General features: G+C 46.9%; 1 protein-coding gene across 1 annotated transcript in view; it reads right to left on the bottom strand.

Annotated features, from left to right (window-relative positions):
• Positions 1 to 17,500, bottom strand: part of slc12a3 (solute carrier family 12 member 3) — a gene marked incomplete at both ends in the record, with an annotated part of 61,774 nt that overhangs the window by 38,394 nt on the left and 5,880 nt on the right. Inside the window, 6 exons of the mRNA XM_084335120.1 lie at positions 50 to 151; positions 1,053 to 1,176; positions 5,269 to 5,376; positions 6,154 to 6,305; positions 8,052 to 8,136; positions 8,465 to 8,595. Coding sequence (XP_084191246.1) covers positions 50 to 151; positions 1,053 to 1,176; positions 5,269 to 5,376; positions 6,154 to 6,305; positions 8,052 to 8,136; positions 8,465 to 8,595 — 702 coding nt within the window. The remainder of the gene's footprint in view (positions 1 to 49; positions 152 to 1,052; positions 1,177 to 5,268; positions 5,377 to 6,153; positions 6,306 to 8,051; positions 8,137 to 8,464; positions 8,596 to 17,500) is intronic.

Genomic DNA, 17,500 nt, shown 5'->3' with positions numbered 1-17,500 from the left:
ACACACACACACACACACACACACACACACACACACACTAGTGTGTTACCTGGGGAGTTGGTGATGGATGCGTGGAAACAGCTGAAGTTGATGAGAGCGTAGGAACACAGGAAGAAATTAGATATGATGGGAGCGATGGTGTTCAACTCAGCTAGAGAAGAGAGGAGAGAAGAGGAGAGGAGAGAGAGAAGAGGAGAGGAGAGAGAGGAGAGGAGTGGAGGAGAAGAGAGAGAAGATAGGAGAAGAGAAGAGGAGGAGAGAAAGGAGAGAATAGGAGAGAAGAGAAGATACGAGAGGAGAGGAGATGAGGAGTGAGAGGAGGAGGAGAGAAGAGAGGAGAGAAGAGAGGAGAGAAGAGAGGAGAGAAGAGAAGAGAAGAGAGGAGAGAAAAGCGAGGAGAGAGAGGAGAGGAGAGGAGAAGAGAAAGAGGGAAGAGGAGAGAGAGAGAGGAGAAATGAGAAGGGGAGAAGAGAGAGAGGAAAGGAGGAGAGGAGAGAGAAGAGAGGAGAAGATGATTAGAGGAGAGAGGGGAGAGGAGAGAGAGGAGGGGGAGAGGGGAGAGAGAAGAGAAGAGAGGAGAGAGGAGAAGAGGAGAGAGAGATGAGGAGAGGAGAGAGGGGAGAGAAGAGGAGGAGAGAGAGGAGATGAGGAGAGAAAGAGGAGAGAAGAGGAGAGGAGGAGAGACTATTATATCCATTTTAATAACATAATAATACACGCAGCTTAGCCTTCACACCTATGATAAAGAATGATTTAATCTTTCAGTGTCTGCGGTTCACTAGAGGTCTGTTCTCCTCTCTGTGACATCACAATTTCTTGGGGTGTATGTGTTTGTTTTTATGTTTTCAGGTGTTTTCAAACCTAATTATATACAGATGGTAAGGTTGAGTGTTGTTATCACAGTAAAGATTGAACATGTTTGGATTGACTTTATAAATACTAATTTTGGGAACACCACCCAAAAATATGTTTTATTTTTATAAACAGTTGCTATGCTTTGCATGGTGACCACACTGTGACGGTGATGACTGTGTTGTTATTAAAGGCCTCACCAATCAGAATGAAACAGACAGCGATGATGTAGGTCAGGAGGTAGCCTCTGATTGGTTCATCATTCTTCCCATAGCCCTTCCCAAAGAAGCCAATGAGAGGGTACAGGTTGTCTTGACACAGACACTGGGAAGGAGAGAGAGAGAGATTTATTTTTAATTTTTAAACACAACTTTATTTTCTCACTCAGCAATCAACAATACATCATAATGTATAATGCAAAACACAGAACAGCAAATCAAATCAAGAAAAATAAAAGACAAACTTCACATCAGAACAGAGCCAAAAACCAACTCCAACTCCTCCACAGTACACAACACCCACTTGTAACACCACATCATCTCAAACTCTGCTACATTGCTGGTCAACTGGTAAAAATGAAAATCTGTTTGCAACCTTGCCTGTACTATACTGCCCTGTCAAGGCTAACCGCAGTAACTCGAAAAAAGTCCAAATTTAGTTATGAGTGAAATTGACCTTGTCAATAAATGTTTTATCTTGTGACCAAGTTTCAGATGTTAATGTCGCTCAGTTTTTGGAGATATGGGGTTTTAAAAACGGCAGTAACTACAAAATCACACTCAAAACCCAGGCAGACCGCAGTAACTTCCAAAAATGGCTTTAAAGTGTTTTGACTTGCCATCCAAAATGTGTTATAGGTAGATAGATGATAGTACCCAGATTTAACATGTATTAATGAAGTAATCTTTAGGCATACAAAAATATGACGTAATTATTTTAATTAACCCCAAAAAAGCAGATACTGCACTCTGCTGCATGATTTCCTTAAATAATTATACAGGTAATGTACAGGCAAAGTGCAGTAACTTCAAATACAATGTTGTTTTCCCTCCAGCTTTCATAACTTAACCTAGCCATTTTGAAAATGAAATTTAATACCTGAATATATTGGAATGATGACGATCCAAATAAAATGGCTAGGTTAAGTTATGAAAGCTGGAGGGAAAACAACATTGTATTTGAAGTTACTGCACTTTGCCTGTACATTACCTGTATAATTATTTAAGGAAATCGTGCAGCAGAGTGCAGTATCTGCTTTTTTGGGGTTAATTAAAATAATTACGTCATATTTTTGTATGCCTAAAGATTACTTCATTAATACATGTTAAATCTGGGTACTATCATCTATCTACCTATAACACATTTTGGATAGCAAGTCAAAAAACTTTAAAGCCATTTTTCTCAGTTTCACTGTTTTGAAGTTACTGCGGTCTGCCTTGACAGGGCAGTATACATCTAAACAAGATAGTGGTATCTACCAGCACCGAATCCTCAATCTTTTTCCTCCTGCTTAGATAAATGGCCATTTTTGCCTGACCCAGCAGGAAGTTGAAGAGCTGACACTTTAACATCCTCTTCCTGCTGTACCTGTACCCCAAAATAAACATCTCTGGAGTAAGATGTTCATCAAACATCACAAACATGCGGGTCAGGAACTGAAAAAAACCCAAGAGCCTGTCACACTTTAAAAAACAGTGAAAAACTGTTTCCCTCTCTGTGCAGAAAGGACAGGTGTCTTCAACATCAGAATTAATCACAGAGACAAAAGCGTTCACAGCAACTGCACCATGTAAAATTCTCCACCGTAAATCCCCAACTCTTTTAGTTAACATGGTTTGTACAGTGCTCTCCACTCAGGCCTCTGAGCTTCTTGCAGGCCCAGATGAGCTCTCCATGGAGTGTCAACCCTATCCTTCAGCCTGTTTTGATTCAACACTTTGACACACAGGTAACTTGTTTAGTTTAGGAATTAGGGGCAGGTAACTATAAGATTTATTCTTCTTCCTGCTCCTTTTGTCCATGGTATGGTATTTATGATTTTGTATGAAGAACACCCTCAAGACCCCTACGCTCTGCATCTTCTAACTACACACCCTCAAGACCCCTACGCTCTGCATCTTCTAACTACACACCCTCAAGACCCCTACGCTCTGCATCTTCTAACTACACACCCTAAAGACCCCTACGTTCTGCATCTTCTAACTACACACCCTCAAGACCCCTATGCTCTGCATCTTCTAACTACACACCCTCAAGACCCCTACGCTCTGCATCTTCTAACTACACACCCTCAAGACCTCTACGCTCTGCATCTTCTAACTACACACCCTCAAGACCCCTACGCTCTGCATCTTCTAACTACACACCCTCAAGACCCCTACGCTCTGCATCTTCTAACTACACACCCTCAAGACCCCTACGCTCTGCATCTTCTAACTACACACCCTCAAGACCCCTACGCTCTGCATCTTCTAACTACACACCCTCAAGACCCCTACGCTCTGCATCTTCTAACTACACACCCTCAAGACCCCTACGCTCTGCATCTTCTAACTACACACCCTCAAGACCCCTACTCTCTGCATCTTCTAACTACACACCCTCAAGACCCCTATGCTCTGCATCTTCTAACTACACACCCTCAAGACCCCTATGCTCTGCATCTTCTAACTACACACCCTCAAGACCCCTACGCTCTGCATCTTCTAACTACACACCCTCAAGACCCCTACGCTCTGCATCTTCTAACTACACACCCTCAAGACCCCTACGCTCTGCATCTTCTAACTACACACCCTAAAGACCCCTACGTTCTGCATCTTCTAACTACACACCCTCAAGACCCCTATGCTCTGCATCTTCTAACTACACACCCTCAAGACCCCTACGCTCTGCATCTTCTAACTACACACCCTCAAGACCTCTACGCTCTGCATCTTCTAACTACACACCCTCAAGACCCCTACGCTCTGCATCTTCTAACTACACACCCTCAAGACCCCTACGCTCTGCATCTTCTAACTACACACCCTCAAGACCCCTACGCTCTGCATCTTCTAACTACACACCCTCAAGACCCCTACGCTCTGCATCTTCTAACTACACACCCTCAAGACCCCTACGCTCTGCATCTTCTAACTACACACCCTCAAGACCCCTACGCTCTGCATCTTCTAACTACACACCCTCAAGACCCCTATGCTCTGCATCTTCTAACTACACACCCTCAAGACCCCTATGCTCTGCATCTTCTAACTACACACCCTCAAGACCCCTACGCTCTGCATCTTCTAACTACACACCCTCAATACCCCTACGCTCTGCATCTTCTAACTACACACCCTCAAGACCCCTACGCTCTGCATCTTCTAACTACACACCCTCAAGACCCCTACGCTCTGCATCTTCTAACTACACACCCTCAAGACCCCTATGCTCTGCATCTTCTAACTACACACCCTCAAGACCCCTACGCTCTGCATCTTCTAACTACACACCCTCAAGACCCCTACGCTCTGCATCTTCTAACTACACACCCTCAAGACCCCTATGCTCTGCATCTTCTAACTACACACCCTCAAGACCCCTATGCTCTGCATCTTCTAACTACACACCCTCAAGACCCCTACGCTCTGCATCTTCTAACTACACACCCTCAATACCCCTACGCTCTGCATCTTCTAACTACACACCCTCAAGACCCCTACGCTCTGCATCTTCTAACTACACACCCTCAAGACCCCTACGCTCTGCATCTTCTAACTACACACCCTCAAGACCCCTATGCTCTGCATCTTCTAACTACACACCCTCAAGACCCCTATGCTCTGCATCTTCTAACTACACACCCTCAAGACCCCTACGCTCTGCATCTTCTAACTACACACACTCAAGACCCCTACGCTCTGCATCTTCTAACTACACACCCTCAATACCCCTACGCTCTGCATCTTCTAACTACACACCCTCAAGACCCCTACGCTCTGCATCTTCTAACTACACACCCTCAAGACCCCTACGCTCTGCATCTCCTAACTACACACCCTCAAGACCCCTACGCTCTGCATCTCCTAACTACACACCCTCAAGGCCCCTACGCTCTGCATCTTCTGGCTGCCTGAAACAGTCTCCTATTGGGCTCCTGGGGGTCATTGAAACACAGTCCTATTGGGCTCCTGGGGGTCATTGAAACACAGTCCTATTGGGCTCCTGGGTGTCATTGAAACACAGTCCTATTGGGCTCCTGGGGGTCATTGAAACAAAGCTATTCTCTGTCCTGGTCCTGAACAGACTTCCCATCACAGACAGACAGCTGAAACCAGCCCAATTTTCTATCGTTGACTAAAAACACATTTTCAATGAATATCTAAATATCTGTGTCTGTGTCTTGTGTCTTGTGTGTGTGTGTGTGTGTACCTGGAAGACCTTGGGAGCAGACACCAGGCAGGCCAGAGCAGAGGAGAGAGTTGCTCCAAATATACCTGCTGTTATCAGAGGAGCAAAGCCAGATACCAAACTCATAGTCTAGAGAGAAAGAGAGAAGGAGAGAGAGAGAAGGAGAGGGAGAGAGAGAGAGACAAAGAGAAACTTAATTACTTAAATTTTTTTAAACACTTTGAGAGCGGCTGGGTAGTGCAGTGGACTAAGCACTCGCCTACCACCGCAGAGACTCCGGGATCGAATCGAGCTGTCAGCAGAGTTAGCGGGTGGGAAGCCGGTGGGGTATGTGTCCTGGTTGTTGTAAACTGCGACTCCTACTGGTCGGTCGGGGCGCTTGTTCAGCAGGGAGGGGATCTGGGGGAAATAGCGTGAACCTCAGCTCGCGTTACGTTCCCCCAGTGAAACTCCTCGCTGTCAGGTGAAAAGAAGCAGCTGGCGACTCCACATGTATCGGAGGAGGCAGGTGGTAGTTCTACACCCTCCCCAGGCTGACAGTGGGGCAATGTGCACAACGACCAGGAAGGGAATTGGCATAATGACTAAATTGGGATGGGTGAAAAAATACAGAAAGCCCAAAAAATAAATAGAATAAACAATTTAAAAATAAAACACTGGAAATGATCACATTCTAACTGTTTCTATTCACCAGTCGTTTAATGTAATCAAAATGTGTGTGTGTGTGTGTGTTTGCTGTGTGTGTGTCTGCTGTGTGTGTGTGTGTGTGTGTGTGTGTGCGTGCGTGTGTGTCTGCTGTGTGTGTGTGTGTGTGTGTGTGTGTGTGTGTGTGTGTGTGTGTGTGTGTGTGTGTGTGTGTGTGTGTGTGTGTGTGTGTGTGTGTGTGTGTGTGTGTGTGTGTGTTACCTGGTAATGGTTCATCAGACCGTATGTACAGGTGTTGTTTGTGATGCAGGAAGTGAAGTCCCAGCCATGCGCACAAGCCAGACCCTCACAGCTGCCTGACGGGCTGATGGTGTCGTTTAACGAGCCTGATGCATCACGTACTACACAGGCTCCTGGTGACACACACACACACTGTTACGATTGCGCTTAGATGGCATGATGAAATGGAACCCAGATGCAGATTTAAACACACAGGGAGCTTGGAGAGGGCAGACAGGAGACGGCGGTGTGATAAACAAAAGGCTTTACTTGCAAGAAGTGGAAACATAGGATACAGGGAAAACAAAACACGAATGGAAACAAGGGTAACAGGAAATAATGACCCAGCAATGGATGCTGGGCCAACAACACCTAAATACACACACTAATTAGAGACAGAGGGTGATTGTTAACAGGACACAGGTGTGGTAAACAGAACTAACACAAGACTGAACACACAGGGAAATAAACTAGAACAAATGTACAATACAGAGACACACTAGAGTCACTAGACTATAGAACACATTACAAAACGCAGACAGTAGGAACACAAGACTAACACAGTGGAAACAATACAGACAACAAAGACAACAAATATACAAAACACAGATTGGTGAAAATAATATAACACAAATGAATGGCCTGACCCCAGAGCTGCCACATCTGAATCAGGCCACCAGATGGCAGTGCTGTATTGTGCATTGGTGTATTGTTTCTGAAAGGAGTTTGTGAGAGTCCAATGCCTGGTTGAGCCGAACACACATACACGCACGCACGCACGCACACACACGCACACACACACACACACACACACACACACACCACACACCACACACACACACACACCACACACCACACACACACACACACACACACACACACACACACACACACACACACACACACACACACACACACACACACACACACACCAGACACCATACACCAGACACCATACACACACACATCACACATCACACACATCCACATACAGGCACAGACACGCACACATACGCTGTAAATAAAGTGCTGTGTTTGATACATACTATGAATACGTAGGCTTATCATTATTATGTTAAACTTATCTGTCGGTTACTTTTCTGATACATAGACCCTTACATTATTTTAATTTGACTACTGATGACTTAACGAGGGCGTCCCGTTTCCTAGGTAACGGTTTCAACCCCTTCCCCGTTCTGGGCCACTGCCCAGTCGAGGGCACTCCACAACTAGGGGTAGGGCCAAGGGAAGGAATGGGACGCAGCCTAAGTGTCTGTAAATTAAGATTAAATAATTATTAAAAAAGTGGGCGGCTAAGTGGCGCAGTGGGCAAGGCGCTCGCCACTAACGCAGGAGATGCTGGGTTCGAGCCCAGCTCTCGGCGTTGCTACCAGCTTGGCTGGTCGTTCATACTAATACAATTGGCAGTGTTAGGGGTGGGAAAGCTGGTGGGTGGGGATTGGACGTTGTGGACAGCTACTCCTACAGGTCGGTTGGTGCGCCTGTACAGCAGAATCAGGAAGCAACGGGGGCAGCGTGAGCCTCCCACGCGTTACTCCTCGCCACTGAGAGATTGCGCTGTTCAGGTGAAAAGATGCGACAGCTGCCTCCTCGTGTACCGGAGGGGACACGTGATGCAAGGCTTCTATCCTCACTACAGCCGACCAGTGGGAGGCATAGTCTAGCAACGTTCGAGACAGGGGAGGGGAGAATTGAAGGGAGAATTGGCGAGGCAAAATTGGGATGGGAGAAAAATTGAAAAATAAGGAGAAAAAGTGGATACAAATAATAATAATGATTAAAAAACACAATACTCCAAACTGAGCAAACAGATGCGAGTATTCATTATTATTATTATTAAGTCCTTAAACTGTTCTTACCGATGGTAGCAGCGATGATGAGGTACGACAGAGTGGTCCAGAATATGGCCATGAGAGTTCCCCTGGGGATCGCTACTGTGGGGTCCTGAGAGAGAGAGAGAGAGAGAGAGAGAGAGAGAGAGAGAGAGAGAGAGAGAGAGAGAGAATCAGATACAGAGATAATTAGAGACATATGTAGACAGACAGACAGACAGACAGACAGACAGACAGACAGACAGACAGACAGACAGACAGACAGACAGACAGACAGACAGACAGACAGACAGACAGACAGACAGACACAGACAGACAGACAGACAGACAGACAGACAGACAGACAGACAGACAGACAGACAGACAGACAGAGAGACAGACAGACAGACAGACAGACAGACAGACAGACAGACAGACAGATAAACAGACAGACAGGATACCTTGAGGTCTCCAGAGATGTTGGCTCCAGCCAGGATGCCGGTGGCTGAAGGGAAGAAGATGCTGAACATCCCGAAGAAGCTGCCCTCAGGTCCACGCCAGCCGGGCAGGAAGTTAGCAGAGAAGATGTCCGCTGAGGACAGAGACACAGGTACAGTCTGCTCAGAGGATATCTCTATTGTCCGCTAAACCAGGAGAACAATATATCTCTATTGTCTACTGTAAAGTGTCACAGCCAACTAAGTGACACTGGGTAGTATGACATCCTGATCTTATATATGATTATGGGGAATGTCTGTAGATTCTTCCTGGACAATGGAATAGAAACACGTTATGTGTGGACACATGTTGAGTGCCACAGAACAACAGTGACCCTTCTTGAAATTGACATTCCTGTTTGTTCTTTTATAACCAGTATATTCTTTATACACTTTAAAACTAAAACTCTGGTTGGAAGACAGTGATTGTGTGAATCTAACCTATTTTTAATATGCTTCAGTATTCAATTATATGCTTCTGCGTAGAGAAGAATGATTTGCTTGGTCTGTACAGATGCATCTGTCTCCCTACCTCCACATGAGCCTGCAGTAGGGAGTTAACCATAAGAATGCGACCTTGCCAGGCAGGGCCTCTTCCCGGAGCTCTCCGGCCGGCAGACGCATGGTTGACCAGTTAACCCTTTGTGGGGTCTGAATGAGATGAAAAGTGAAGGGACTTTCCACAGCAGAGACAAAGGGAGTCTGTTCCAGCAAAAATGTTACAATTACTTTTCAAGTTACGGCCTAGTAGAGTAGGATGGGAGGAGAGCCAGTCCCCACGTACCGTGCATTGACTGGCTGGTGAAATGACATCACAGTGACAGCGCTGTATTTGGACCAATAAGCAAAGAGATCTGGGGCCCTTTATAAAGGCCAACTGGCCAGATCACAGGCAGATTTTGAGACTTTTTGGAGGGATAGGAAGATGCTGCTTGCAGACACCAGGCACAAGCCGTGCCAGATGAGATGTTTTGTTTTATACTTCTTTTAACTAAATTGGAAATTTTCCAATGAAGTCTCTTTTGTAACTTGCCTTTTCTAATTAAAAATACTTCTTTATAATATATCTTTTTGTATCCATTCTTCCGACCAGACGGACGGGTAAGCATTGAAATGTTGTTTGCATTGTAACTTCACCCTTTGCGTTCTGATTTATGAGGTAAAGACTTTAGAAACCAGCCGACAACCACGCAGTCCCGTAATGTTCCGGATTAATGATGTAGAAACTTTAGAAGTGTGGCTTTATCCATACGGAGGCCTAAGGAGAAACATTTATATGTATACTAAAGGTGGGTTCTGTATAACTGTGATTATCAAGTAAAGCCATACAGTGGTAATACGTGTAACCGAATAAGTTAAATAGATATCCTATGAATAGGAAAAGTCCTTCTCAGTGCAAAATAGAATAAATATACTCCGCAACTCCAATCAATCAACCGCATGACTGGAGGGGACGGAGGAGTGCCTGTGTGGGCCTGGGTTGGCTGGGTTTAACCCCTGCAGTTTATAGACGCATTGAGTCCTAGACATCACAGACGTCGCAGGACGCTGCTTGAAGTTGAGATGCGGACCAATGAGTTATGGGGTTATCAATCTGACCTAGGCTTAAAACGGCACTTATCATGGCGTCCCTGGCGTTGGGCATTTATACTAACTGAATAGGTGCTAACGGCCGAAAATTTAATTACAGATTTGACAAAAAATTTAAGTAGAAAGCTCTACTGGCGACTCGAGTGGAAGGCTCTACTCGGGGATATCACAAATGAATAGAAAGCTCTATCTTTGTGATTAAAGCAACGTTTACTCACAACTAAAGGGTAACGTAATGTTTATAGAGCTCTGGGGGGAGTTACAAGTGCAACATAATTTCGTGCTTTGCCCACAGGAAGTGAACTGGCCCTAGCCAGGAACGAGCTGAATGTTCACTGGATGGCTACCTAGCCCAAAGCTATGTGAAGCGCAGCCAAAACGGCCGTTCACAGAAAGGCGAACTGGATGGCTACCTAGCCCAAAGCTATGTGAAGCGCAGCCAAAACGGCCGTTCACAGAAAGGCGAACTGGATGGCTACCTAGCCCAAAGCTATGTGAAGCGCAGCCAAAACGGCCGTTCACAGAAAGGCGAACTGGATGGCTACCTAGCCCAAAGCTATGTGAAGCGCAGCCAAAACGGCCGTTCACAGAAAGGCGAACTGGATGGCTACCTAGCCCAAAGCTATGTGAAGCGCAGCCAAAACGGCCGTTCACAGAAAGGCGAACTGGATGGCTACCTAGCCCAAAGCTATGTGAAGCGCAGCCAAAACGGCCGTTCACAGAAAGGCGAACTGGATGGCTACCTAGCCCAAAGCTACGTGACACGCAGCCAAAACGGCCGTTCACAGGAATGCAAGCTAACTAGCTCACCATCGGCTAACAAGCCAGTGCTAACACCCATGATCTGGCCCTAGCCAGACGGGAGCTAACTAGCTCACCACAGGCTAACAAAGCCAGGAGCTAACAGCAGGCTAAGTAGCCGGAGCTAGCGACCAACGCTAGCTCAAGAGAAGCTAGCTCAGGAGGAGCTGGCACAACCAACGCTAGCTCAGGAGAAGCTAGCACAAGAGAAGCTAGCTCAGGAGAAGCTAGCACAAGAAAAGCTAGCACAAGAAAAGCTAGCACAGCAGACGCTAGCTCAGAAGAAGATGGCGCAGAAGGAGTTAGCTCAAGAGAAGCTAGCACAACAGATGCTAGCACATCAGACGCTAGCTCAAGAGGAGCTAGCACAACAGATGCTAGCACATCTGATGCTAGCTCAAGAGAAGCTAGCACAACAGATGCTAGCACGGAAGACGCTAGCACAGCAGATGCTAGTGCAAGAGACGCTAGCTCAGGAGGAGCTGACGCAGCTGATGCTAGCTCAAGAGAAGCTAGCACAAGAAATGCTAGCACGGAAGACGCTAGCACAACAGATGCTAGAGACGCTAGCTCAGGAGGAGCTGGCGTACAGAAACCGGACAGTCTGTCCCTCGGGAACACCAAGGGAAGCAGTGAGTCACTCAGACCAGAGGGCTCAAATTACGTGGCCCCGGTCAGGACAAGGAAGGATATATGAGGAAACAGGCCGAACACTGCCTGCTCCCACTTCCATGTATATGGATAAGAGGGCTCCGCCCTCAATGAGAGCCCCCTCTGGACACGAAATGGGAGAATATACACTCAGGGGACACCTCCCGACACTGGGGGGATCAACCACACCAGGGCGAGATCACTCCCTGCAGTGCATAAGCCCAGGACCACGTGTTCACGAGGAAGTGAGGCAAGCGAGAGCAACCTATATATCTCCCCGTGGTGAACACTCAGGGGTGAGAGTGACATCTACAAGGTCTCACAGACAATCACCAAACATAACACTCACTAACTACCCAGTCTGGACCGATAACTCTGATACACCATGGTCAATCCTCACCTTCACTGGACCGTCATTGACGAACTATGGTAGATGGGAAACAAGCATGGTAACGGCAGGAGGCTCTTACTACCGGAACCTGAGGAAACAGGTAATGGAAAAAAGGACCAAAAAGCCCCTGAAACCAGGCAAGGCAGTAATCACAGAGTGTGATTATGAGGTGTTTCACGCGGAGAAAATTGTCCATGTGACACTAAGCCAAGACCAATACAAGGAGATAAAGTCCTCACACATAAACTGGGACAGACTGGTGTCCCGTATAAAGGAACTACTGCAGAAAAGGGAAATCTATGCTGGCCATGGTACTAAGGACATGCCCTACCGACTAGCCATAAACCTGATGTGGGGCAGGTCTCGAGGATATGGCCAAAGAGGCATATGGTTAGGGAAAGCCGTAATCAGCGCGATCTCAAGCCTAAGGAGTGCAGGGCACACGGAGATCCGTCTCATGATGGAACCTAGGGACCATGAGGCAATAACCCTGGCCGTGGATAGAGCCGGGGAGGGTGAGGAAGACGAGGACGATGAGCCTGCATTGGTACCTCTCACTCCCCCTCCGAACCCTAAGGGGTCGGGACCCGTACCCAGGAAAGAAAGGTCCAACTCCCAGAACTCCTCCCGAGCAGCGGAGAGAGGGAGGTCATCCACACCCAGGAGGCCGACAGTACAGTTCGAACCTGAAAAGGCGGAACCTGCGCGATCTCAGGCCAGGAGTATCCATAGACTTCTAGGCCGTCCCCCGGAGTCAGGGGACGACCCAGCAAGTAGCGAACAGGAGTATACTGATCTAGATCAGGACTCAGGAATGGAGGGAGACCGGGATAGGTCGAGCTCCAGAGCATCCTCCAGGTCTTCATCTCGATCAAGATCTAGGGAGAGAGTTCGGTACCCGAGGGGCGAACCTCCTAGACCTCGAAACAAGAGAGCGAAACCGGTCAAACTGAGACCTATAGGCAAGGGGCCTACTCTGGAAGGCACCACCTTTCAGTCACCCTCGGGCTTGACCTGGAGCTCAGGATTGGAGGACGTCTCCGAAGAGAGTGAAGGAGACTTGGAAGGAAAGGAAACAGGGGATATTATGCCAGCATATCCCGTGAGATGGGGAACGGCTCAGGCCTTAGCCCGGTCACCCGTGGCAGAAAAAGTGTTGTCTCACCCTGGGGTAACAGAACCATACAAGCATGCACACTTACATGCAGGCTATGACATACTACGTGAACAGGTGTACAAGCTAGACAGGGCCATGGCTGAAATAGCCAGGAGAGAAAGAAACTGGTTGAACGAGGCCCCGTCCATAAGCCCAATCCGAGCCCTGAGACACAGCACAGAGGAACACCGACCGGAAGTGAGCCCTCACTCCATACTAGCCCAATCTCCCGGAGACATTTACCGACCAAGAGGAAAGAGTTCACATACAGGCAGGAGTCTGCATGACAGCACCCAATATGGAGAAAGCAACAAAACACAAGAATTGTTAAGCAAAACCCAAGTGCTCAAAAAACTAGCCCCAGAAATGCTTTGAGGGGAGACCCAGGCTGCTTATATCCATAAGTGTGCTCAGATTTTCCATGGGTCACCTCTCTATGATGACCCGGAGGCCGCTCGCATTTTGAGACACCTCAAAGGACTGGAGGTCCCCGAAGGGGCTTCAATGGCCCAAATGATGGAAATGGAAGTAAGAATCCCCGGTCAAGATCCAGGGGAAAATATGGTGGAGAAACTAATCCCACAGGTGCGAGACGGGAGCTTGTCTCTCACTGTTGCAGCAGAATCAGTCATACGTGGAACACCTAGGCAAAGATCAGGCTTACTGCTTGAAAAGCTATTCATCGGTGTACCAGGTGGTAACCGTCTTGCAGCCAAATGCGCAGCATGGTCCCGAGACCAGTTACGGACGGAATGCATGCTGTATGACCAAGTCAAAATGCTTTCTCAACACAAATACTGTAAAGATGTCCGTCTTTTCTCTAAACCAGAGTAAAGAGGACGAAAGAATTTGTAATCTATTTCATGCAAAGGGGATTTCCTGACAGCTACCGTCTGGTAGGTTAGCACCTGTACCAACCATATCAGCTGCGTGAGATGTACACTCACCAGCGCCTATGGATAAAAATTGAGACTCTGCAAACTCTCATCAAGCTTAGCACCTTGACGCGGGGGGACAGAGCGAGCATCAGGGTCTCTATATCCGACGGGCCTATCAGATTTGTGGGGACTCGGAAGCTTCAGCATACAGGACGCTGTGGTGCTTGGGCGGCCGAGTCACTGGTTTATAGGTCTGTCAAAACGGATTGGAGGTTCTGGGGCTTAGAACATCCGTGAGTTGGGCTTTATGCTAATTGAATAGGTATCAAAAGCCGAAAGAATATGAACTGAAATAACTGCGGTCAGGGGCCTCTGGAGTAAAATTTATTACAGATTTGAGTTAAAACCTTACTCAAGTGTGATCTTATCAGCAAGCAATCCTCTCCAACCAAGACTCCTCCTAAGTGCTCGAGATCTGGAACAATGAGTGACGTAGAGGTCTGCAAAGCGCAGCAGACAGCCTAAGAGGTAAAAAATCTATCAGGAACAAGAGAGGGTTCATAAGAAACCACTTGAAGTGGCGTTTACTCGCGACTAACAGGGCTAGGGAGCCCTAAAGTCACTTGAACTTGAAGTAACTAAATGCTTACTTAAAGTCAGAACTTAAGTAGAAAAAACTCTAATTTGTGAATAGCAGGCTGAAATAGCCATTGCGAGCAGGCTGAAATAGCCATTGCGAATAGGAGCGAATAGCAGGCTAACTAGCCATTGCTAACAGGACGAGGCTACTCACATGATGGACATGCCGGAAGTAAGAGGATGTTGGTATACCTGAGAACTAACAACATTCTCATACCTAAAGCCAAACAAAGAGCGATAACAGTCCGAAAGGCCTGTGAACAATGTGCGCTGGTAAAGGTGCGCTGGTAAAGGGACAAAACCTGAACCAGTGCCACACTCTTAGACGGGGGGGGCTGTCCCCCGGAGTCAGCGGACGACGCAGCGAATGGCAAGAAGGAATATGCTGACTCAGGTCAGAACTCGGAAATGGAGGAAGACCGGGATAGGTCAAGCTCCAGAGCATCCTCAAGGTCCTCATCTAGACCTCCCAGACCTCCCAGACCTCCTAGACCTCCCAGACCTCCTAGACCTCCTAGACCGGACGGAGAGACATCGGCCTGGACCCAGGTTACAGGGCGACGAGAGCCCTGAATGGACCTGAAAGAGAGAAAAGAAATGAGTCCTCTGTGGACTGTATCTGTGATGTCCTGCGAGGCCTAGGGACAGGGTCACACGACCAGGCCAACCACCCTTCAATAAAGGACTGCTGCTACAATTCTCGGGGACCCGTGGGGTCGCCCGAGAAGTGACAATTCAACCTACCTCAAACTATGGGAGAGATCCAAGAGGTCAGAGGGGGTGACCCCAAGATGACCAAGATGACCAAGGTGACCACACGATGACCACCAGGTGTTGTCTTCAGGTGCGTTGGCCAGGGAACAACAGATGCAAGTCTTCCCGCCGGCTATCAGGGTAACAGGGAACCAAGATGGCAGAGGGGGTGTGGAGAGTCACAGCCACGTGACCCCACAATCGCCATCTCGTCCCCCAGTACAGACGCCATTAAGACAATGGAAAATGACCGACCAGGATGACAGAGGGGGTGTAAAGTGTCACAGCCAACTAAGTGACACTGGGTAGTATGACATCCTGATCTTATATATGATTATGGGGAATGTCTGTAGATTCTTCCTGGACAATGGAATAGAAACACGTTATGTGTGGACACATGTTGAGTGCCACAGAACAACAGTGACCCTTCTTGAAATTGACATTCCTGTTTGTTCTTTTATAACCAGTATATTCTTTATACACTTTAAAACTAAAACTCTGGTTGGAAGACAGTGATTCTGTGAATCTAACCTATTTTTAATATGCTTCAGTATTCAATTATATGCTTCTGCGTAGAGAAGAATGATTTGCTTGGTCTGTACAGATGCATCTGTCTCCCTACCTCCACATGAGCCTGCAGTAGGGAGTTAACCATAAGAATGCGACCTTGCCAGGCAGGGCCTCTTCCCGGAGCTCTCCGGCCGGCAGACGCATGGTTGACCGGTTAACCCTTTGTGGGGTCTGAATGAGATGAAAAGTGAAGGGACTTTCCACAGCAGAGACAAAGGGAGTCTGTTCCAGCAAAAATGTTACAATTACTTTTCAAGTTACGGCCTAGTAGAGTAGGATGGGAGGAGAGCCAGTCCCCACGTACCGTGCATTGACTGGCTGGTGAAATGACATCACAGTGACAGCGCTGTATTTGGACCAATAAGCAAAGAGATCTGGGGCCCTTTATAAAGGCCAACTGGCCAGATCACAGGCAGATTTTGAGACTTTTTGGAGGGATAGGAAGATGCTGCTTGCAGACACCAGGCACAAGCCGTGCCAGATGAGATGTTTTGTTTTATACTTCTTTTAACTAAATTGGAAATTTTCCAATGAAGTCTCTTTTGTAACTTGCCTTTTCTAATTAAAAATACTTCTTTATAATATATCTTTTTGTATCCATTCTTCCGACCAGACGGACGGGTAAGCATTGAAATGTTGTTTGCATTGTAACTTCACCCTTTGCGTTCTGATTTATGAGGTAAAGACTTTAGAAACCAGCCGACAACCACGCAGTCCCGTAATGTTCCGGATTAATGATGTAGAAACTTTAGAAGTGTGGCTTTATCCATACGGAGGCCTAAGGAGAAAAATGTATATGTATACTAAAGGTGGGTTCTGTATAACTGTGATTATCAAGTAAAGCCATACAGTGGTAATACGTGTAACCGAATAAGTTAAATAGATATCCTATGAATAGGAAAAGTCCTTCTCAGTGCAAAATAGAATAAATATACTCCGCAACTCCAATCAATCAACCGCATGACTGGAGGGGACGGAGGAGTGCCTGTGTGGGCCTGGGTTGGCTGGGTTTAACCCCTGCAGTTTATAGACGCATTGAGTCCTAGACATCACAGACGTCGCAGGACGCTGCTTGAAGTTGAGATGCGGACCAATGAGTTATGGGGTTATCAATCTGACCTAGGCTTAAAACGGCACTTATCATCTACTAAACCAGGAGGATCTCTATTGTCCCCTAAACCAGGAGAACAATATATCTCTATTGTCCGCTAAACCAGGAGAACAATATATCTCTATTGTCCGCTAAACCAGGGGAACAATATATCTCTATTGTCTACTAAACCAGGAAGACAATATATCTCTATTGTCTACTAAACCAGGAGGACAATATATCTCTATTGTCTACTAAACCAGGAGGACAATATATCTCTATTGTCCGCTAAACCAGGAGGACAATATATCTCTATTGTCCGCTAAACCAGGAGAACAATATATCTCTATTGTCTACTAAACCAGGAGGACAATATATCTCTATTGTCTACTAAACCAGGAGAACAATATATCTCTATTGTCTACTAAACCAGGAGAATAATATATCTCTATTGTCTACTAAACCAGGAGGACAATATATC

Source organism: Notolepis coatsorum (genome assembly GCF_963971535.1).
Source record: "Notolepis coatsorum genome assembly, chromosome: 18".
NCBI lineage: Eukaryota > Metazoa > Chordata > Actinopteri > Aulopiformes > Paralepididae > Notolepis > Notolepis coatsorum.
Note: the sequence above shows the minus strand (reverse complement) of the source record. Positions and strands in the feature narration are given on the sequence as shown.